Source organism: Equus asinus, chromosome 14 (assembly GCF_041296235.1).
Source record: "Equus asinus isolate D_3611 breed Donkey chromosome 14, EquAss-T2T_v2, whole genome shotgun sequence".
Lineage (NCBI taxonomy): Eukaryota > Metazoa > Chordata > Mammalia > Perissodactyla > Equidae > Equus > Equus asinus.
Window position 1 is genome coordinate 4,744,851 of NC_091803.1, and position 21,136 is coordinate 4,765,986.

At 42.7% G+C, this 21,136-nt stretch overlaps 1 protein-coding gene across 1 annotated transcript; it reads right to left on the reverse strand.

Moving 5' to 3' along the window:
* Window positions 1-1,833: 1,833 nt before the first annotated feature.
* On the reverse strand, window positions 1,834-16,922 carry LOC106840524 (zinc finger protein 28 homolog). Its single transcript, XM_070485382.1, has 4 exons — window positions 16,601-16,922; window positions 15,017-15,075; window positions 2,223-2,364; window positions 1,834-1,983 (listed from the first exon to the last, which is right to left on the reverse strand). The coding sequence occupies exons 1-4, from the start codon at window positions 16,920-16,922 to the stop codon at window positions 1,871-1,873; spliced, it is 636 nt and encodes a 211-aa protein (XP_070341483.1). The 3' UTR covers window positions 1,834-1,870.
* Between the last annotated feature and the right edge of the window lie 4,214 nt (window positions 16,923-21,136).

Sequence of the window (21,136 nt, forward strand, 5' to 3'; positions counted from 1 at the left end):
TCTTTTAACTCATGACTTCCACATTTAACCTGCTCTCCTGTCTTCTTTCCAACTCCAGATTTGTGTGTCCAAGTGCCTCATTAGATCTAAACATGAATAATTAATAATCATCTTAAATCACTGAAGCTTCTAAAAGTAACTTCTTGAAAAAGTTTTTCCCTAACTGTTCCTGCCCAATTTTCCCGTCTCTATAAGCACCTCCCACCGCCATCATCATGTTGCTCAGACTAAACACTGAGGTTGTCCTTGCCTTCTCTCTCTCTCACACTCCATATCCAAGTTAAAGGAAATCCTACTGGCTGTTCTCTCAAAACATGCAGCCGCATTTCATGACCTTGACCAGCTCAGAGTCTAAGCCCCCATCATTTCTCATCTGAGCCACTGCAAACATCTCTTCACTGTCGGGAGCTGAAACCATCAACACCCACACTGCTTACTCGCTACATTAACTTGACTACCATTCCACAGTCTTCGTCACCAGGACTTTGTTACTCCAGGAAACTCTTGCCCAGGAAGCGAAAAGATGCAAATGATTTTACTGTTCATTTCAGAAGCTTCCCCCAAAACCCTTTTAAACAAACTGCTCAGTTTTCCAGTAGATACTTAACTATTCACTCTCCAGGATTCTTCAATCTTTGTCCACAAATCGTAAACTATTAAATCATGATTTTTATCCAATGGTAATCAAACCCCTGCATTAAAAAATATACCTTAAATCATACCCTCAAATCTCATAAATAACCCAACTTTGTTCACTATCCTCCAAGATGCTACTAAGACTGTCAGGCTAAGCAAAACATTCACATCTGCCTTATCGAAGGTTGATTCCTGGGGGAGCCAGCATTCCACATTGCCTTTCTGCTTCTACGCTGGTCCACCATCTTTGCTGTCTCCAATTTTCTCAGCACAGTAGATGGAGAAATTCTTTTAAAACATATCCTTTTGCAGAAACCCATTCATCACTACCTATTTCACCCAAAATGAAGTCAAAGCCCTTCTGTGTCCTGTAAAACATCACTTGGCCTCTGTCTCCCTCTCTGATGTCACTTCCTACCAGCGTCCCTCTCAGACACTTTCCTGCTTCCCTCCCATACTGGCCTCCCTGCTATTCCGGGAGCACTTCCAACAAACTCCTGCCACAGAACTTGGCCCCAGCTGTTCCATCTGCCTGGAACCCCCTGAATCCACATGACTCAGCTCCTCACTTCATTCAACTATCTGCTTTAATGCTGACCTCATCAACAAGGCATTCTCTGACACCCTCGAGAAGAGCACACCCCACTCCTGTTAGCCCGCTTTAACTCTCTTCATCATTCTTCTCGCCACTTGACATGTGAATTTCCTTATTTACGTCTATCCCGTCCTGCTAGCTTGTAAGCTCTAAGATCTCAGGGATATTGCTGGGTTCACTGGCGTCTTCCCAACACCAAGAACATGAGTGGCACATAGCAGAATGAAATTAATTAATTAGTTAATGCCTGGGGGGAAAATAAAAAGAAAATAGTCCATAAAAATGGAAGGGAAATGACTACTTGAGAAAGAGAAACCAAAAACAGAGGCAAGATGAGGCAGGCAGGGGTTCAACACTGAGTACGAGAATGGTCCACTTCCCTAAAAGTTAGGGAGAAAAGGAAACCATCTGTATTGAAGAGTGATGAACAGAAGGGCCATTCAGCTTACCTGAGGCGTGCTGGCTCGCTGTTCAGTTGCTTCCAGAGGTCTGAGGGACCTAAATAGAATTACTGAGACACAGAGCAAAGGTCCTAACCTCAGCACCAACTCACCTGGGATTTCCACTAGCTTCTTGTTTTTGCCTGCTAATGACGAACTCACCTGGATCACCCTGGTCTGGGAATTCTCCCTCTAATGGTCATGGCTCTTCTCCTTGCTCCAACTTGAAGACCACTTCTGATTTGGTGATGCGATACCTTGTGAGTGAGATACGGGGTGACACTTCTGACAAGCTACTGGACATCAGGGCCCCTGAAGAATGAGGAAGGTACAGCTTCAGGAGTCACATGATAAAGGCGCCCACTGAACCTTTCACTAAGGGGGTGAGAACACACACATTCTTTCTGTGCCCCGTGGGAACAATCACCTTTGACCCATGAGATGTACACACAAATATCATTAAACTCCACCAAAAGCCCATAAATTTTGGCAGCTAAGAAGTAAGAAAAGAAATGCATGCTGTGAGGCATTACACAGGGAACACTCCTCACATACTGAGACCAAGTGGCTGTAGTCCTCCAGCATCACGTCCGGGTACAGAGTCCTCTGCATACGGGTCAGTTGTAGCCACTCATCCCCCGTGAAGTCCACAGTCACGTCCTCAAATGACACGGATCCATGACCAGCACATTTCTGTTCACGCCAAAGAGATCAGTATTGGGTGACATGAAAGAGATATATGGGAAATAATTCCTAACATCTTTATTTTGAGAGTTTAGCATAAATATTATATAGGTTCCCTATTCTATGCCTTGTTTTGTGTTTTACTTTGTGGAATAAAGTGATATCATGATAGAAAAACCCAGACAATGCATTAACTTATTAATTGAAACAAAAAATATTAAAGTTCCTACCATGTGTCAGAAACTATCCTAGCTTGCCAGGAATATTAAACTAAATCAATCCTTTTTTGTCTCTGGAAGGAAGTTAAATCCTAGTAAGGAGACAAATCATATTTATAAACATTTATTCTCCAATAAGGTCTTATGAGACCTATGCCAGAATCAGTTATAATCGGTGTCAAATAACTATGGAAGATATGGTTCTATTTCGTACGGTTGGGTCGGGCCTCACTGAACAGTAGGTCTTCATTAACGTGGCACCATCACACGAGCAAAGTCAAAGAGGCATGAGAAACACACAGCAGCGTAACAGGACAACGGGGCTTAGGGCTGTGAGAAGATGAAGAGCTGCAAAGTATTCAGGAAAACATTATGGAGTAACTCTGGACTTAGTCCTGTCATTTAGTGGTCATCAAAATACTTCATCACCACCCTAGCAATAAAGGTTTGGGCACCCCCAATTTATCTATTTTTTCATAAATAATATATACATCCTGCTAATCCACACAATAATGGCGAGCGCAATTTGTCTCTTTTTCTTCCAATTAAAAGTTAATCATGCCACAACTAGAAGGACCCACCACTAAAAATATACAACTATGTACTGGGGGGATTTGGGGAGAAAAAGCAGAAAAAAAAAGTTAAATGTAGACAACCTATTGCTTTCTTCCCATGGGAGAAGAAAACACTGGAGTACCTGTGCCCGCCACAGGTGTGGGTGTGACTACTGGAGACAACAAGGAGCCATGAGGTCATGCAGCCATCGCCATCACAGCCATCATGGTGACATTAAAAATAAGACAGATCTCAAATCAACAACCTAACTTTACAACTTAAAGAAAGAGAAAAAGAAGAACAAAGTAAACCCAAACTTAGCAGAAGGAAGAAAATAATGAAGATTAGAGCAGAAATAAACAAAATAGAAAATGGAAAAGTAACAGAGAATATGAGACCAAAAGCTGGTTTTTTGAAAAGATGGACAAAATTGACAAACCTTTACCTAGATGGACTAAGAAAAAAAGAGAGGAGACTCAAATTACTAAAATCAGAAATGAAATAAAGACCTTATGACTGATTCTGCTGAAATTAAAAAACAAAATTATGAGAGTACTTGGAACTGTAGGCCAACAAATTGGATAACCAATGGACAAATTCCTAGAAACACAAAACCTTACCATGACTAAATCATGTAACTAACAGACAATCTGAATAGACCTATAATTAATAAGGAGATTGCATAAATAATCAAAAACATCCCAACAAATAAAAGTCCTGGACATGATGGATTCACTGGGTCATTCTACCAAACATTTAAAGATGAGCTAAAACCAATCCTTCTCAAACTTTTCCAAAAATTGAAGAGGAGCAAACACTTCCTAACTCATTCTATGAGGCCAGCATTACCCTGACACCAAAGCCAGAAAAAGACGCCACAAGAAAACTAGAGACCAATATCCCTAATGAACATTGATGCAAAAATAATCGACAAAATACTAGCAAACCAAATTCAGCAGCATATTAAAAGGATTATACACCACGACCAAGTGGAATGAAGGATGTCAAAATATGAAAATTGAGGGGGCCGGCTCCGTGGCCGAGTGGTTAAGTTCGCGTGCTCCGCTGCGGTGGCCCAGGGTTCGGATCCTGGGCGCGGACATGGCACCGCTTGTCAGGCCACGTTGAGGCGGCATACCACATATCCCACAACTAGAGGGACGTGCAACTAAGATATGCAACTGTGTATGGGGAGGGGTTGGGGAGATAAAGCAGGAAAAAAAAAAAAAAAGATTGGCAATAGTTGTTAGCCCAGGTGCCAATCTTTAAAAAAAATATATATATATATATGAAAATTGATCAACATAATACACCACATTAACAGAATAAAGAACAAAAAAAATAAAGATCATCTCAATTGATGCAGAAAAAGCATCTGACAAAATTCAATACCCATTCATGATAAGGACACTCAACAAACTATGAATGGTAGGAAACTACTTCAACATAATAAAAGGCATCTATGAAAAACCCACAGCAAACATCATACTCAATGGTGAAGACTGAAAACTTCTCCTCTAAGATCAAGCACAGGACAAGGATGCCCACTTTTGCCACTTCTATTCAGCACAGAATTGGAAGTCCCAGCCAGAGCAATATGCAAGAAAAAAATTTTAAAACATTCAAATTGGAAAGCAAGGAGTAAAATTATATCTGTTCGCAAATGATATGATCTTATATGCAGAAAACCCTAGAGAGCCCACAAAAAAACTGTCAGAGCTAATAAATGAATTCAGCAGAGTAGCAGGATAAAAAATCTACATACAAAAAAACCGTTGCATTTCTATACACTAACAATTAATTTGAAAAGGAAATTAAAAAACAATCCCATTTACAATAGCATCAAAAAGAATAAAATACTGGCCAGCCTGGTGGCATAGTGGTTAAGTTCACACACGCTGCTTTGGCGGCCCAGAGTTCATGGGTTTAGATCCCGGGTGCAGACCTACACACCACTCACCAAGCCATGCCATAGCAGCATCCCACATACAAAATAGAGGAAGATGGGCACAGATGTTACTCAGAAACAATATTCCTCAAGAAAAAAGAGGAAGATTGGCAACAGATGTTAGCTCAGGGCCAATCTTCTTCACCAAAAATAAATAAATAAACCATCTTATTAAAAAAAAGGAATAAAATACTTAATAATTAACAAAGGAAGTGAAAGACTTGTACAATAAAAACTACAAAACATTGCAGAAAGAAATTAAAGACATGACTAATTGGGAACCCCATGTTCATGGATTGGAAGGCCTAACATTGCAGAGATGCCAGTACCACCCAGAGAAATCTACAGATCCAATGCAATCCCTATCAAAATCCCGAAGACGATTTTTAAAGAAATAAGGAAAAGCCATCCGAAAGTGCATATGGAATCTCAAAGGACCCCAAACACCCAAAACAACCTTGAAAAAGCAGAACAGAGCTGGAGGACTCACACTTCCTGATTAGGAAACTTATTACAAAGCTACAGTAATCAAAACAGTGTGGCACGGGCATAAAGACAGACACACAGACCAATGGAACAGAACAGAGCGCCCAGAAATAAACCCTCACATATATGGTAAAACGATTTTTGACAAGAGTGCCAAGACCATTCAACGGGGAAAGGACAGTCTTCTCAACAAACAGGGCTGGGCACATGGATCTCCACAGGCAGAAGAATGAAGCTGGACCCTTACTTAACACCATACGCAGAAATTCACTCAAAATGGAGCAAAGACCTAAATGTAAGACTTAGAACTACAAAGCTCTTAGAAAAAAACATAGGGCAAAAGCTTTGTGCTACTGGATCTGGCTGATTTCTTGGATGTGACATCAAAGGCACAGGCAACAAAAGAAAAAATAGACAAATTGGACTTCCTGAAAATTAAAAATTTTGTACATCAAAAGACACTATCAACAGAGTGAAATGCAACCCACAAAATGGGAGAAAATACTTGCAAATCATACATCTGATAAGGGATTAATATCCAGAACATATAGAGAACTCCTAAAACTACACAACAAAAAGAAGCCCCAAACATCCAACTGGAAAATGGGCAGGGCCGACCCAGTGGCGCAGCCGTTAGGTTCACACATTCTGCTTCTTGGCAGCCCAGGGTTCGCCGGTTCGGATCCCAGGTGCGGACATGGCACCACTTGGCAAGCCATGCTGTGGTAGGCGTCCCACGTATAAAGTAGAGGAAGATGGGCACGGATGTTAGCTCAGGGCCAGTCTTCCTCAGCAAAAAGAGGATTGGCAGTAGTTAGCTCAGGGCTAATCTTCCTCAAAAAAAAAAAAAAGACAAAAGAAAAATGGGCAAAGGGGGCTGACCCCATGGCCGAGTGGTTAAGTTCACGTGCTCTGCTTTGGTGGCCCAGGCTTTGCTGGTTCGGATCCTGAGCACGGACATGGCATTGCTCATCAAACCATGCTGTGGCAGCATCCCACATAGAAGAACTAGAATGACGTATACAACTATGTACTAGGGCTTTGGGGAGGAAAAAAAAAGGAGGAAGATGGCAACAGGTATTAGCTCAGGGCCAATCTTCCTTACCAAAAAAAAAGGGGGGGAATACTTAAAAAAAAAATGGGCAAAGGACTTGAAGAGACATTTCTCCAAAGAAGATATACAAATGGCCAATAAGCACATGAAAAGATGCTTGACATCACTGATCATTAGGCAAATGCAACTTAAAACTACAATGAGATACCACCCCACACACATTATGATGGCTACTATAAACACACACACACACACACACACACACACACACAAAATAACATAGTGTTGGTGGGGATGTGGAGAAACTGGAATCCTTGTGCACTGTTGGTGGGGATGTGAAATGGGACAGCCACTATGGAAAAGAGTGTGGTAGTTCCTCAAAAAATTAAAAACAGGGGGCTAGCCCCGTGGCCGAGGGGTCAAGTTCACACACTCCACTTCAGCAGCCAGGGTTTTGCCAGTTTAGATCCTGGGCACAGACATGGCACCATTCATCAAGCCATGCTGAGGTGGCGTCCCACATAGCACAACTAGAAGGACCTACAACTAGAATATACAACTATGTACTGGGGGGCTTTGGGGAAAAAGGAAAAAAAAGGAAGATCGGCAATAGATGTTAGCTCAGGTGCCAATCTTAAAAAAATAAATAAATAAAAACAGAATTACCATATGACCCAGCAATTCCACTTCTGGGTATATACCCAAAAAACCCCTGAAAGCAGGGTCTCAGAGAAGTATCTGAACATCCATGTTTATAGCAGCATTATTCACAATAGCTAAAATGTGCAATCAACCCAAATGTTCATCAAGAGATGAATGGATAAGCAAAATGTGATATATACATAAATAGAATATTACTCAGCCATAAAAAGGAAGGAAATTCTCACATATGCTACAAAAATGGATGAACCTTGAGGATATTATGCTAAGTGAAATAAGCCAGTCACAAAAGGATAAATACTGTATGATATCACTCATATGAGGTACTTGGAATAGTCAAAATTATAGTGACAAAGAATAGAATGGTGGTCGCCAGGGACTAGGGGGAGGGAAGAATAGGAAGTCATTGTTTAATTGGTACAGAGTTTCAGTTTTACAAGATTAAGAGAGTTAGGAGAATGGATGATGGTCATGGTTACACGACACTATGATTATATTTATTTAATACCACTGAACTACACATTTAAAAACGGTTAAAGTGATAAATTTTATATGTGTATTTTACCACAATTTTAAAAAATTGGGAAAAAAATAAGAGTAAAACTCCTCCCCCAAAATGTTCATGGATGGAGAAAGATACACCATGCTAACACTGATCAAAAGAAAACAGGAGTAGCTGTATTATTGTCAGACAGAGCGGACTTCCAAGTAAGGAAAGTTATCAAGGATAAAGAGAGGAATTCATGATGACAAAGAGGTCAATTGTCCAAGAAAGATAAAAATCCTTAACATGCACGTGCCCAACAACAAAGTGTCAAATATGTCAGGCAAAAACTGGTAGAACTACAAAGAGAAATAGATAATCCACTGTCATAGGTGGAGACTTCAACACCCCCTATCAGAAATGGACAGATCCAGCATGCAGACAATCAGTGAAGACACAGTTGAACTCAACATCACCATCAATCAACTGGATCTAACTGATATCTATTGACAACTTCAACCAACAAAAGCAGAATACACATTTTTCTCGAGTTCACATGGAACATTCACCAAGATGGACCACATTTGGGGCCATAAAACACACCTTAATAAATTTAAAAGAACAGAAATCATTCCATGTCTGTTCTCAGGCCAAAATAGAATTAAACTATAAATCAATAACAAAGATAATTGGAAAACTCCAAAATATACTAAAATTAAACAACACACTTCTAAATAACACATGGGTGAAAGAAGAAACCTCAAGAGAAATTTAAAAATATTTTTAGCTAAATGAAAATTAAAACACAATTTATCAAAAGCGTGTGGGATGCAGTGAAAGCAGTGCTTAGAGAGAAATGTATAGCATTGAATGCATATATTAGAAAAGAAGAGGGGGCTGGCCCTGTGGCTGAGTGGTTAAGTTCGAGAGCTCCGCTACAGTAGCCCAGGGTTTCGCTGATTCGGATCCTGGGCACAGATATGGCACCGCTCATCAGGCCACATTGAGGCGGCGTCCCACGTACCACAACTAGAAGGACCCACAACTAAAAAATATACAACTATATACTGGGGGGATTTGGGGATAAAAAGCAGAAAGAAAAAAAAAGATTGGCAACAGTTGTTAGCTCAGGTGCCAATCTTAAAAAAAAAAAAAAGGAAAAGAAGTAAGATCTAAATTCAATAACAGCTAAGATTCCACCTTAGGACAAGAAAAAAAAGAACAAATTAGTAAAAAGCAAGCAGAAGAAATAATAAAAATTAGAGTAGAAATCAACGAAATTGAAAACAGGAAATTAATAAAGAAAGTCAATGAAACCAAAAGCTGATTCTTTGAAAAGATCAATAAAATCAATAAGCCTCTAGCCAGGCTAACTAAGAAAAAAAGAGAGGACACAATTACTAATATCAGAAATGAAAGATGGATATCACTACAGATACCATGGACGTTAAAAGAACAATAACGAATACAGTGAATAACTCTACGCCCACAAATTTCATAACCTAGATGAAGTGGACCAATTTGTTCAAATACAATCTGCTGAACTCACACAAGAAAAAATACACAATCTAAATAAGTCTATATCTATGAAAGAAATTGAGTCAATAATTAATAACCTTCCAAAACAGAAAACACCAAGCCCAAATGGGTTCACTGTTAAATTCTACCAAACATTTAAGAAAGACATTGTACTAATTCTCTATAATCTCTTTCAGAAGACAGAAACAGAAGGAATAGTTTCTATCTCATTCTATGAGGGCTAATACCAAAACAAGACAAAGATATTACCAGAAAAGAAAACTACAGACCAATATCTCTCATGAACATCAATGCAAAAATCCTCAATAAAATATAAGCAAATTGAATTCAATAATGTATAAAAAGAATCATACACCACAACCAAGTGGGATTTACCCCAGGTATGCAAGGCTGGTACAACATTTGAAAATCAATTAATGTAATGAATCACATTAACAGCTAAAGAAGAAAAATCACATGATCCTATTAATAGATGCAGAAAAGGTACTTGACAAATGATAAAAAAAAACTCTCAGTAAACTAGAAATACAGAGGAACTTTCTCAACTTGATAAAGAATATCTATAAAACACCTACAGCTAACATTATACTTAATAGTGAGAAACTAGAACTTTATCACTAAAAATAGGAATAAGGTCCCCTCTCACCACTCCTTTTCAACATTGTCCTGGAAGTCATAGCTGATGCAATAAGACAAGAAAAGGAAATAAAAGGTATACTGATCGGGAAGAAAGAAATAAAAGTGCCTTTGTTTGCAGATGATGATTATCTACACAGAAAATCTGAAAGAATCAACAAAAAAAGCCTGAAAACTATTAAGCAATTAAAACAAGTTTGCAAGGATACAAAGCCAATCTTTTCCCTATATACCAGCAATGAACAAGTGGAATTTGAAATTAAAAACACAGTACCAGTTACATTCACACGCCAAGAAATGAAATACTTAGGTATAAATCTAACAAAATATGTACAAGATATAAATGAGGAAAACTATAAATACCTGATGAAAGAAATTAAAGAAGAACTAAATAAATGGAGAGAGAGACCATGTTTGTAGATAGGAAGACTCCTTATCGTCAAGACGTCAGTTCTTCTCAACTTGATTTATAGATTCAATATAATCCCAATCAAAATACCAGCAAGTCATTGAGTGAATATCAATGAGCTAATTCTAAAGTTTATATACAGAGGCAAATGAGCCAGAATAGTCCACACAATATTGAAAAGGAACAAAGTTGGAGAACTGATATTCCCTGACTTCAAGACTTATTCTAAAGCGACAGTCATCAAGCTGGCATGGTAGTGGCAAAAGAACAGACAAACAGATCAATGGAACAGAATAGAGAGCCCAGAAAAAGAACCACATAAATACAGTCATCTGATCTTTGACAAAGGAGCAAAGGCAATACAACGGAGCAAAGAAAGTCTTTTCAAAAAGTGATGCTGGGAAACTAGACATCCACATGCAAAAAAAAATTAATCTAGACACAGACCTTTGACTCAAAACCTAATTAACTCAGAATGGATCACAGACCTAAATGTAAAACACAGAACTATAAAACTATAAGATAACATTGGGGCCGGCCTGGTGGCGCAGTGGTTAAGTTCTCACGTTCTACTTCTCGGCAGCCCAGGGTTCACCGGTTCGGATCCCGGGTGTGGACATGGCACTGCTTGGCAAGCCATGCTGTGGCAGGCGTCCCACATATAAAGTAGAGGAAGATGGGCATGGATGTGAGCTCAGGGCCAGTCTTCCTCAGCAAAAAGAGCAGGATTGGCAGCAGATGTTAGCTCAGGGCTAATCTTCCTCAAAAAAAACCACAAAAGACAAAAAACTATAAGATAACACAAGAGAAAATCTAGATGACTTTGGGTTTGCCAATGACTTTTTAGACACAACACCAAAGGTATGATTCATGAAAGAAAGAACTGATAAGCTGGACTTCATTAAAATTAAAAATTTCTGCTCTATGAAAGACACTGCCAAGAGAATGAAAAGACAAGCCACAGACTGGGAGAAAATATTTGCCATAGACATATCTGAAAAAAGACTGTTATCCAAAATATACAAAGAACTCTTAAAATTCAACAATAAGAAAACCAACAACCTAAGGCCTTAAGGGACATTTCACCAAAGAAGATATAGGGATGGCAAATAAGCATATGAAAAGATGCTCCACACCACATGCCATCAGGGAAATGCAAATTAAAATGAGATCCCACTATACACCTATTAGAATGCCCAAAGTCCAGAACACTGACAACACCAAATGCTGGCCAAAACGTGGAGCAACACGAACTCTCATGCACTGCTGGTGGAAATGCAGAATATTACAGTCACTTTGGAAGACAGCTTGATGGTTTCTTACAAAACTAAACATACTCTTACCAAACGATCCAGCAATCATGTTCCTTGGAGTTAAAAACTTATGTCCACACAAAAACCTGCACACAGAGGTTTCCAGTAGCTTTATTCCCAATTGCCCAAACTTGGAAGTTACCAAGATGTCCTTCAGTAGGTGGAGAGATAAATAAACTGGGGTCCATCCAGACAGTGGAATAATATTCAGTGCTAAAATGAAATGAGCTACCATGCCATGAAAAGACATGGAGGAATCTTAAATGCATGCTACTAAGAGAAAAAAAAGCCAATCTGAAAAGGCTACGTACTATATGATTCCAACCATATGACATTCTCGAAAGGCAAAATCATGGAGACAATAGAATATCAGTGGTTGCCAGGCAGGAGGGGGATGGGAGGGATGAATGGGTGAGCACAGAGGACTTTTAGCATAGTGAAAATATACGATACTATAATGGTGATACGATACCATATTTGTCCAGACCCACAGAATGTATACCACCAAGAGTGAACCCTACTGTAAACTTCGGGCTTTGGGTGATTACAATGTGCCAATATAGGTTCGTCACTGGTAACACAAATGTACCACTCTGGTGGGGGATGTGTGCGGGCAGGCGCTACTTGGGGAATCTCTGTACCTTCCACTCAATCTTACTGTGAACCCAAAACTGCTCTAAAAAAATAATAAATTCTTAAAAAAGCAACAACAACAAAAGTCCACCTTGCATGACCCAAGTCAGAGTTCAGAGAAGGCAAAGGAGGCCCCAGTTGTCCCAGATGGCCCTGTGCTGTGTTCAGGTAGGACAGTTATCCAGTTTGGGTCCCAAATTAGATCAAACCTACCATTTGTCTCGTCAGCCACAAATACACGGTGAGCACCTCCTGGGAGTGAGAGGCAGAGTGAGGAACTGAAAGAATAAAGACGAACATGGCATACATCTGGATTTTGAAGGGCCAATGATCTGACTGTCAACCCAGACACAAACAGGTAATTTCCACAAAGTGGACAAAGTGCAGTTACAGGGACAGCACCGGGCACTGTGGGAGCGTAGAGGAAAAGGGCAATTAATCAGAGGAGGGCAAAGAAAGAGGAGAAGGGCTTCCTGGATGAGATACCCCGCAAGTTAACCCCTGAGAAGACAGAAAAGGAAATAGAGCCGGGGTGCAAAGTCAGTCCATCTGACCAGAACATGAGTGAAATGCCCACACAGGCAGCAACAAGGTGTGTTAAGGAAACGACGTCAGGTTTGGGATCACGGAAGAATAATGCTGCATACCGACTTTTTAAATGTCACCTTCTCCACTGACCTGTGAACTCCATCAAAAAGGGAGTAGGTCTCCACATCGTTCAGAGCTGAGTCTGTGGCACACAGTTCAGCACCTGGCACACTGAACACATGCCCAGTAAACCACTATTGAATAAAAGGTAAAGAGTATTAGAATAAAAAAATTTTTAATAAAACAAAGAGAAAACCGGAAGTGGCCATGTTCTCAACAGCCTTAACTTCACACTTTGTCCCTATGGGTGGCTGGAGGCTACTCAAGTGGTTTCTATATTGAAGTGGCATCATCTGAATAGCATTTAAGATTAATTACTCAGGACGAGGACAGATTCCACCTGGGGGAGAAAGAAGCAAGAAGCTGTTGCAACAGCCCAGGGGAGAGAAAATGAAGCTCTGATAAGGGGAGAAGGGATTAAGCAGAAAGAACAGGTTTAAGAAATTTGACATCTTAAGAGTAGTAAACTGAGAGGCCACACGGGATGAGGTGCGGGAGGGGACATCCAGGATGAATCCCATTTTGGTGGTTTCATTAAGCGCTTGGTGTGGGCCTTCACCCAATAGGAAACAGAGGGGCCAGAATAGATGGGAGACGGGGGGACACTGCAAATAACTTTAATTTTGAAAACTGAGGTGCCCCTAGCATCTGCACAGAGAACGATGATTCATGAAGGAAGAGCCCAGGCTAGAAAGACACTTGGTATCACCACCACAGAGGGTGTGAAATACTTAGGTAGGACTGGCAGAGTAACAGGATGAGGGAGCTAAGGATAGAAATTTGAGTATAAGCCAGGAGAATGGGCAGAAGATGAGGAAGATACCATGAGGGAGACAAAGAAATCAGAGTAGGAATAAAGCCAGAAGGATGATGTCACAGAACACCAGAGAAAGAGGTGTTTTTAGGAGAAGGGGAAAGTGGGTTAACTGCCACACACAGCAGAATGTTCTGGTAAGGGAAGGTCTGGAAAATATCTATTGGATCCTACTGTAAGGACATTACCGCTGAGCTTTATCAGGACATACTTAGGCAGGTGGTGGGGAAGAAGTGAGAATGCATACATGGATTAAAATATCAATGGATAAACAGATATCTGTACCCAAATGCTCATAGCAGCACTATTATAACAGCCAGAAGATGGAAACAACCCCAAGTGTCCATCAACGGATGAATGGATAAACAAAATGTGGTCCATACATACAATGAAATATTATTCAGCCATTAAAAGGAATGATGTTTTGATAAATGCTACAACATGGACGAACCCTGAAAACGATATATTAAGTGAAAAAAGCCAGAGACAAAAGGACAAAGATTGTATGAATCCACTTCATCTGGGTGACGAAAAAGTTTTGGACACAGATAGTGGCGATGGTTGCACAACATGGGGAACGTAATTAATGCCACCGAATTGTACATTTAAAAGCAGTTACAATGGCAGATTTTGTTATTTCACCACAAATTAAAAAAAAAAAAGATGAATGGAGAGTGCAGAAACATTTGCCAAAGACTATGAGTTTGAACTCTTTCCTGTCCAACCTGTGCGGTTTAAGACGTTATTTTAAGGACCTGCAGTCCATTTCTTTCATTCCTCCAGACAGTCTTAGGTTTGTCTCTAGATCAAAGCGGACGTTCAGAAAACTCTCTACGGAATCCACGATGCTTTGGTCCCTCATAAAACCTCACTGAGTTCTGCCCTCCGCTTCCAGCAAAGAACAATTACAGGCGACAGGGGGCCACTACAAGGTTCTTCCCCACCTGAAGACCTTCACGGACATTTTTTCCAGACTCCGGTGCCAGGAAGTCTTTCTGTCCCAGGAATACTGGCCGGGTTCTCTCTGTGGTCAGCGAAAACCCGGTGTGGAGCAAGAAGATCAAAGACAAATGTGCTGCTCACCTGTGATGACTGTGGGATCCGTGGACCTACACAGAGGACAGCCACCTCTGCCTGCTAGCCAGGTGCCACCCACTCACTAATTCCGGAAGCAGCTTTTTATCTATTTCCACTTTTGCATCATATAAAAGCCATGAAACCCCCTGGAAAACAAAATAGGGAACAAAGAAAAGAAACAACTCACTTGGGATTTGTTCATTTTCTGTTGTTCTTGGAAGAGCATCAAAACTTGGAAAGGTACACCTGGAAGAGGAGGAAAGAGGGATGGAATAATGAGAGCGGGCTGGCCCTGCAGCTCCTCAATTCTATTCCCAAAAACTTCTACACATTTTTGATCCTGGAGAAGGAGAGGAAGGTGCCATCAGCCCTTTGTGACCCCTTAAACCTGCCATGTTCCCTACTGCTTTAACTATTTATGTCCCCCTTGCACTAACACAGAAACATTAAAACAGAATTCTTAAGCAAATAATAGCATCTCAAAATATGAAATACGATGCCTTCATTAAAACTGAGGTTACAGGGGGAAAAAACCTCTACAGGCTATTTTGTGTATCTGTTTTACTACCAATAATGGTAACCCCTTGAGGGTTACCATACTCCCTATGAGGAGTCCAAGAATCCTCATAAAGCTTTGGGAAAAGAGAGAGGTTCCTTAAACACAGATCTTTTAAAAAACTTTTTTCTAATCGGATTCTCAAAAAGATCTTTCGCAGGAAACATGCTTCAGTGCGACTGTGTGGACAGCACCAAGCCAGGAGTGGGAGACTCTGACTTCTTCCCGTCGCCTCTTATTGATCCTAGACAAGTCATTTCCCCTTCCAGGTTCTTCTTCCCCTTCTGTCAAAGGAGACAAAAACAGATAACCCTGGCAAACCCTCTCGGAACCACTGCTCTTGACCCCGTCCGATCAGGAAAGACAGACGAGCACAACTCCAGATTCTGGACATGGTCGGAAAGCTGTCCAGCTTCTGGAAAGAATTAATGGAGGGAAGGTGCCATCTGGGGGTGGCGATTGAAGATAAGAGCTTCCCAGCTGTGACATTTCTCCAGCAGTCTGTCCCTTGCCACCACTCTCAGCCCCAGCTCCCTTCTCTCTTCTGCAAAGAGACTCACGGCTTCTAAACGTGAAATCACTCAAGCCTTGACCCCTCTGGGCGAAATGCTCCTTTTCTGGGTTTCTTCTGCCTCTCTTCTGCAGCTCTGATGGGTGTCGGGTCAGAGGCGGGGGGCGGAGGGGTCCTTCCCAGTGAGATTCCTGTTCCTGAAGCTCCTCCTTCTTGCCTCAGTAGAGTTGCTCTGTTCCAGCGGAGCCCAAGGGGCAAATTCACTTTAGCTGGAGCCTTCTTCACCAGGGGCCCCAGATCTGCCTAAGAGCACACAGAACCCTCAGGCCGCACTTCCACAAACGCAGAGCCCGAGGCTGAGGACACAGGCGGGCTGGCCACAGCGGAGCGCCCCGAGCCCTCGGACAGCGCGGATGCGGGGCGTCTCCATCCCGGCCGGCGGCTCCCCCGGACAGCGAGCGCCGGGCGGGCGGGGGTCCTACGAGACAGAGGGAAACTTAAGGACCCCCAGATTCAAAGCGCGCCGGGGAGCCGCGGGCACGCACATTTCAGGGACGTCTCAAGGACCCTAGGAGCGCGCGCCACGCCGAGTCCGCTGAGGGAGCCAGGCCGGCTCGGACCCGACACCGGGCCTCGGGTCTCCGCCCTCGGCGGTCACGGGGATGCAGCCCCCACGGCCAGCGTGACCTCTCCAAGTCCCGCACCTGCTGCGCGCTCGCTCGGCCTCCGGGGCGCCCCGATTCGGGTGGACACGGCCCCGGCGGTGGTGCCCGGCCTCGCGGGAGCGCGCCCCGAGCGGGCCGGGTCTGCGGCCACCGCCGCGCTGACCACTGCCCCGAAGGGCCCCACGCGCCACCGCGCCCGGGCAGGCCCCAGACCTGCAGGATGCGCCGCCGAGGAGAGACCCGCGCCTGCGCACAGAGCCCGACGCCGGCCGGCCGCGCGCACCGCAGGCCCGCGGGAGGCTCCGCCCACGTGCGGGGAGGGGCCCGCGCGGGGCCCGCCCCACCTCGCCAGCTCCTCCATCACCCCCGCCTCTCCACACCCCCGTCACCCTCCCCTCCCCACATCACCCCGCCCCAGCCCAGCTCTCCCACCCGGAGATGAGGGCCTCCTCGACGCCACGAAGCAAGGGAGAGATTCAGGAATACAGATGCAAATCTAACCAAATTAGTCCAAGCAATTTTTAAAAATGTGAATGAAAAAGAAATAAAGGAGCGGGCAAGAAAATTTAAGATGCAATACACGAAAATTGAAAGTAAGTCAAAATGCACACACACGAAAAGAAAAAAAAAAGTATCTTACACCTTCTCCCAGAGATGACTGAGTTGAACCATCAGGTGTGCATCTTTCTAACTTTTTTACACTACAGAAAAAAATAAAAAGGGTCATAAAGAGCCAGGAAACTGGCCTGGGACAAAGGGTATTCAACACTTTACCAAATGATAAAGGGGTCCTTGGGATTGGTGGGAGGATAAAGTATTGACGCATTATGTTTGCTCGACTAGGGACCACCTCAGATACAATCAAGGTGAAATCCTTAGCTCACGCATTACAGTAAATAAGTTTTACCTGGATTCAAGATTTTAAAATTCAAAAGCAAATTCTTAAAGCATAAGTGAATTTTAAAATATAAAATCCATGGGTGGGAAAACATATGACAACAAATTGAGAAACCGTTAAGCTAAAAACTGGTTTTATTTTAGAAAGTTACAGATTTCAGTTTCAGATCAAAAATTTGAACAAAGTTTAAAGACAAACTAGTAAAAGATCTTTATAGTGTACGTGAGAAACAAAGGCTCCATAATCTTAATTTATTAACAGTTCTTATAAATCATTGAAAGATCAGCATTATGATCATCACTCCTTTAAGATATGAAAAGGGAATTAACAAAGGACAAGATGTAAATGAACAATAAATTTATGATGAAAGTCGCTCATGACAAATACAAGACATGCGATGTTTAAGATATTTTTACGAGGTAAAATTTGAAAAGAATAAAATAGTAGTAATATCCAGGGTAGGCACAGATTTAGAAAAATATTCATTTCCCTCATGTCTAGTGTAAGGGTAATTCATCCAAACTTTCTGGAAACGACTCTGTATCGACATTAAAAATGTCCTTTAGTCTAGTACTTCCACTTCCAGTAATGGGTATTAATGAAATAATCATCCAAAGATGCATGTACACGAGTCTTGTTCACATTTTAGTTGTAACAGAAAAAAAAAGGGGGGGGGAGCGATATAAATTTAAACAATTTAAATGTCTAACCAAGTGAATATATAAAATAAATTGTGGACGGTGGTAGCCATTCAAAATGATAACGTTTGGTATACTAACTCACATGGGAGAATGTTCACGATCTATTTTGGAAGCAAAAATTGCCGTTTATACTCCAATATATAAAAGAGGGTCCCTTTTTTAAAAAAATTGCACATGTACCCGAAAGAATATAAAGAGACGTGTTTTTAAAAATGAACTAAGAAAAACCCACAGACATAAGGATACAAAACAGCGCGGACATTCTGGACAGGCTTCATTCCTAAGAGTCTACAGAAGAATGGAATTAACATCCGAACGTCAATTCGAGGGACACCGCCCTGCACCAACGGCAAAGCACGTGAACTTCAACATGGTACAATTCCTGACAATTCCTAAGAATTGTGTTATTTCAAATTTGGGGCTTACCATGAGAGTATTAATATGTTATTAGCATTTCTTGGAATCTGCGGGATTCAAAGACCCGTAGGAGTGTGACAGCACTCTCCTATGCTTCCTCTATAGCTAAGACATTTGTATATAAATTTGTAGGAAAGGTCAGGATGGCCGCACAATTTCACAACAGTCATGTCCTCTGAATGGAGGGCCTCTACTGTCCAAATAAGACTTTCGATTTCTCTGCCAACATTTACTTTTTTCGCAGGGAAAAGATATTCACTCCTTATCTGTGGAATTTTAAGGCTCAAGGCAGCACCGTATAGCAGTCCTGCACCCAAAAGGGGCCTGCTGTGTGGCGCTACACAGAATGTGGGGTCAGTCATGTGTCACCACACTGTACCAAGCGCTCCCCACGTGTAACTCACGGCAACTCCATCATGTACATATGCAGCCCCATTTGTGGAAAAACACAGGCGTTTGGCGGCTAAGTCCCCGGGAGAGATCACGACACCAGTAAACGTCGGAGTTAGGATTTGAGCTGTGACCATTTCCCTCAGAGTCAGCTCTTAAGCATGTGGCCAGATGAGCTCCACTGACGAAAGCGGCTGCCAGCAAAACAGGGGAGCGCCCCCCAAGAGGCCACGTTCTCTTTCTGACCGTGAGGAAGGATGGAGGGTCAGGCAGGGAAACAGGATCCCATGTCTCGTGATGCCTCCCTCCCTCCGCCTACACCTAAAACAGGACACCGGAAACGGAAACGGTTCAGGACAGTTGCATTTGCATCACTTTGCTTCCTTCCCCTTGAAGGAGGAGAGAAAAGCGCACTCGTTCCGGGAGGAAACCCACGTGGACCGCTCTCAGAGCCCGCGCCTCCCCTCCTCCTCGGCGACCGCGGCACCCTGAGGATGCTCTTCCTCCACGTTTACTGACTAAGCCGGATCTCAGCCCAAAGGCTCTGCATCTGGGAGGGACACTGACCCTTCTTCTCAGGGGTCTTTGGAGAGACTAGAAAGGGCAGAAACTCAGAGCCAGAAGAGAGGGACCCGTGCCCCAGGACACTTGGTTAGTCAAAGGGCAAACATTCAGCCTCGTTTTGCAAGGAAAGGCGTGCCCCTGGATTTACACGGGTAAATTTAGGCGTCCAGGCTGGATTCAGACCCTGCAAAGGTCAGGAGCCTCCGTCACCCCAGGTCCGAGTCCCACGCTGGGCAAGGTCAAGGGTCAGAGGCAGAGGTGCCGCGTAGGGGAGGCCTGAGGGGTGCCCCATGTCTGCGCTTCCTTAGTAGAGCAAAGGAGAGGACACCGCCCAGGCCCCAGGCACAAAAGCAGGGACAGGAGGGGAGCTGCACAGAGAATTCCCCTCAGGTTCCTGACGCCCGCCATGCTCGAGGCTCCACTCAGGCCGACTAGCGAGGGCCAGGACGAAGGAGACAAGATGGCGGCCCAGGAGAAGGCCGGAAGAACATCATTGATTCAGCCAATCCCAAGGGAGTGTCATAGGGCGTGGAGAGCCGCCTCAGCCAATCCCGAGAGAGCAGCGAAAGGCACGGAGAGCTGCCTCAGCCAATCCCGAGGGTGCAGCAGTCGTATTGGGTGAGCCCTTCAACCAATCAGAGAATGCCGTTTATCCCCCCAAGGTCCTTTTGCGAAGTCATTTTAGGCTGCGGAAGCTTTGGGATTGCGGGAATCGGGGCAAGGCTAGACGCAAGTTTGTCTTAGGAAATGTAAATCCTCAGTTATTAATGTTGAACAGTAATATCTTCTGCACCAAGAAAGGCTCTTGGTTCTTGATCTCTCCCACAAAACTGTATTTCTGGAGAAATACTCCCAGGGTTCTCCAAAGGATTTAAACCATGGCAAGATGGGAATTACAGGTAACTTAGGAAAATTAGCATGCAAGCATCGTTATTTAACACCTGAAATTAGAATTGGTTTAACCATCAATAGGATTTTTTTTTACCGTTTGCATTTTTTAAGATAAAAATAGATTTTTCTTAGAAAGTAAAAAATGAATTTCAGGAAAACTAAGAAAGAAATTTTGATTTTAATTGCAAGGCAGTTGATTTCTATACTGTTTAACTCTCCACGTAGAAAGTAACATTGCCTACTTAGTAAGAAAAAAATTGCTTTCTTAAGACTCTCTTCTGAGTTATCGTGTTTGTAACAACAGCACCAAGAGCCAGTGCTTTTCGAGAACTTACCACTAACAGGCCAGGAGCTGTTCTAAGGGTTTCTACTCATCTGATTCTCACGAGGAAGGTGGGAGGTAGGCATTGTGTTGAGGCAACAGAGAAACAGTTTTAATGGGGTATAGTGACATATGAGTTGAACATATTTAAAGTGTGCAATTACGTAAGTTTTGGCGTGTGTGTGTGTGTGTGTGTGTGTGTGTGTGTGTGTACCTGTGAAAACATCACCACAATCAAGATAATGAACAGATCATACTCCAACAAGTTTCTTCGTGCTCCTTCATAATCCCTACCTTCCACTCCTCGATGCCCCCAACCAATTCCTAGGCAATCACTCATCTGCTGTCACCATAGATGAGTTTGCATTTTCTAGAATTTTACGTAAATGGAA

Bases quoted from the DNA above. Each gene is read 5' to 3' on its own strand.
- LOC106840524 (XM_070485382.1), bottom strand. From the start codon at position 16,922: ATGGAGGAGCTGGCGAGGTGGGGCGGGCCCCGCGCGGGCCCCTCCCCG. The intron at 15,076-16,600 runs GTGCGGGACTTG...CTCCTCTTCCAG, and splicing joins GCCGAGCGAGCGCGCAGCAG to GTGTACCTTTCCAAGTTTTG. The intron at 1,984-2,222 runs GTGAGGAGTGTT...CTCATTCTTCAG, and splicing joins CAGCCACTTGGTCTCAGTAT to GGGCCCTGATGTCCAGTAGC.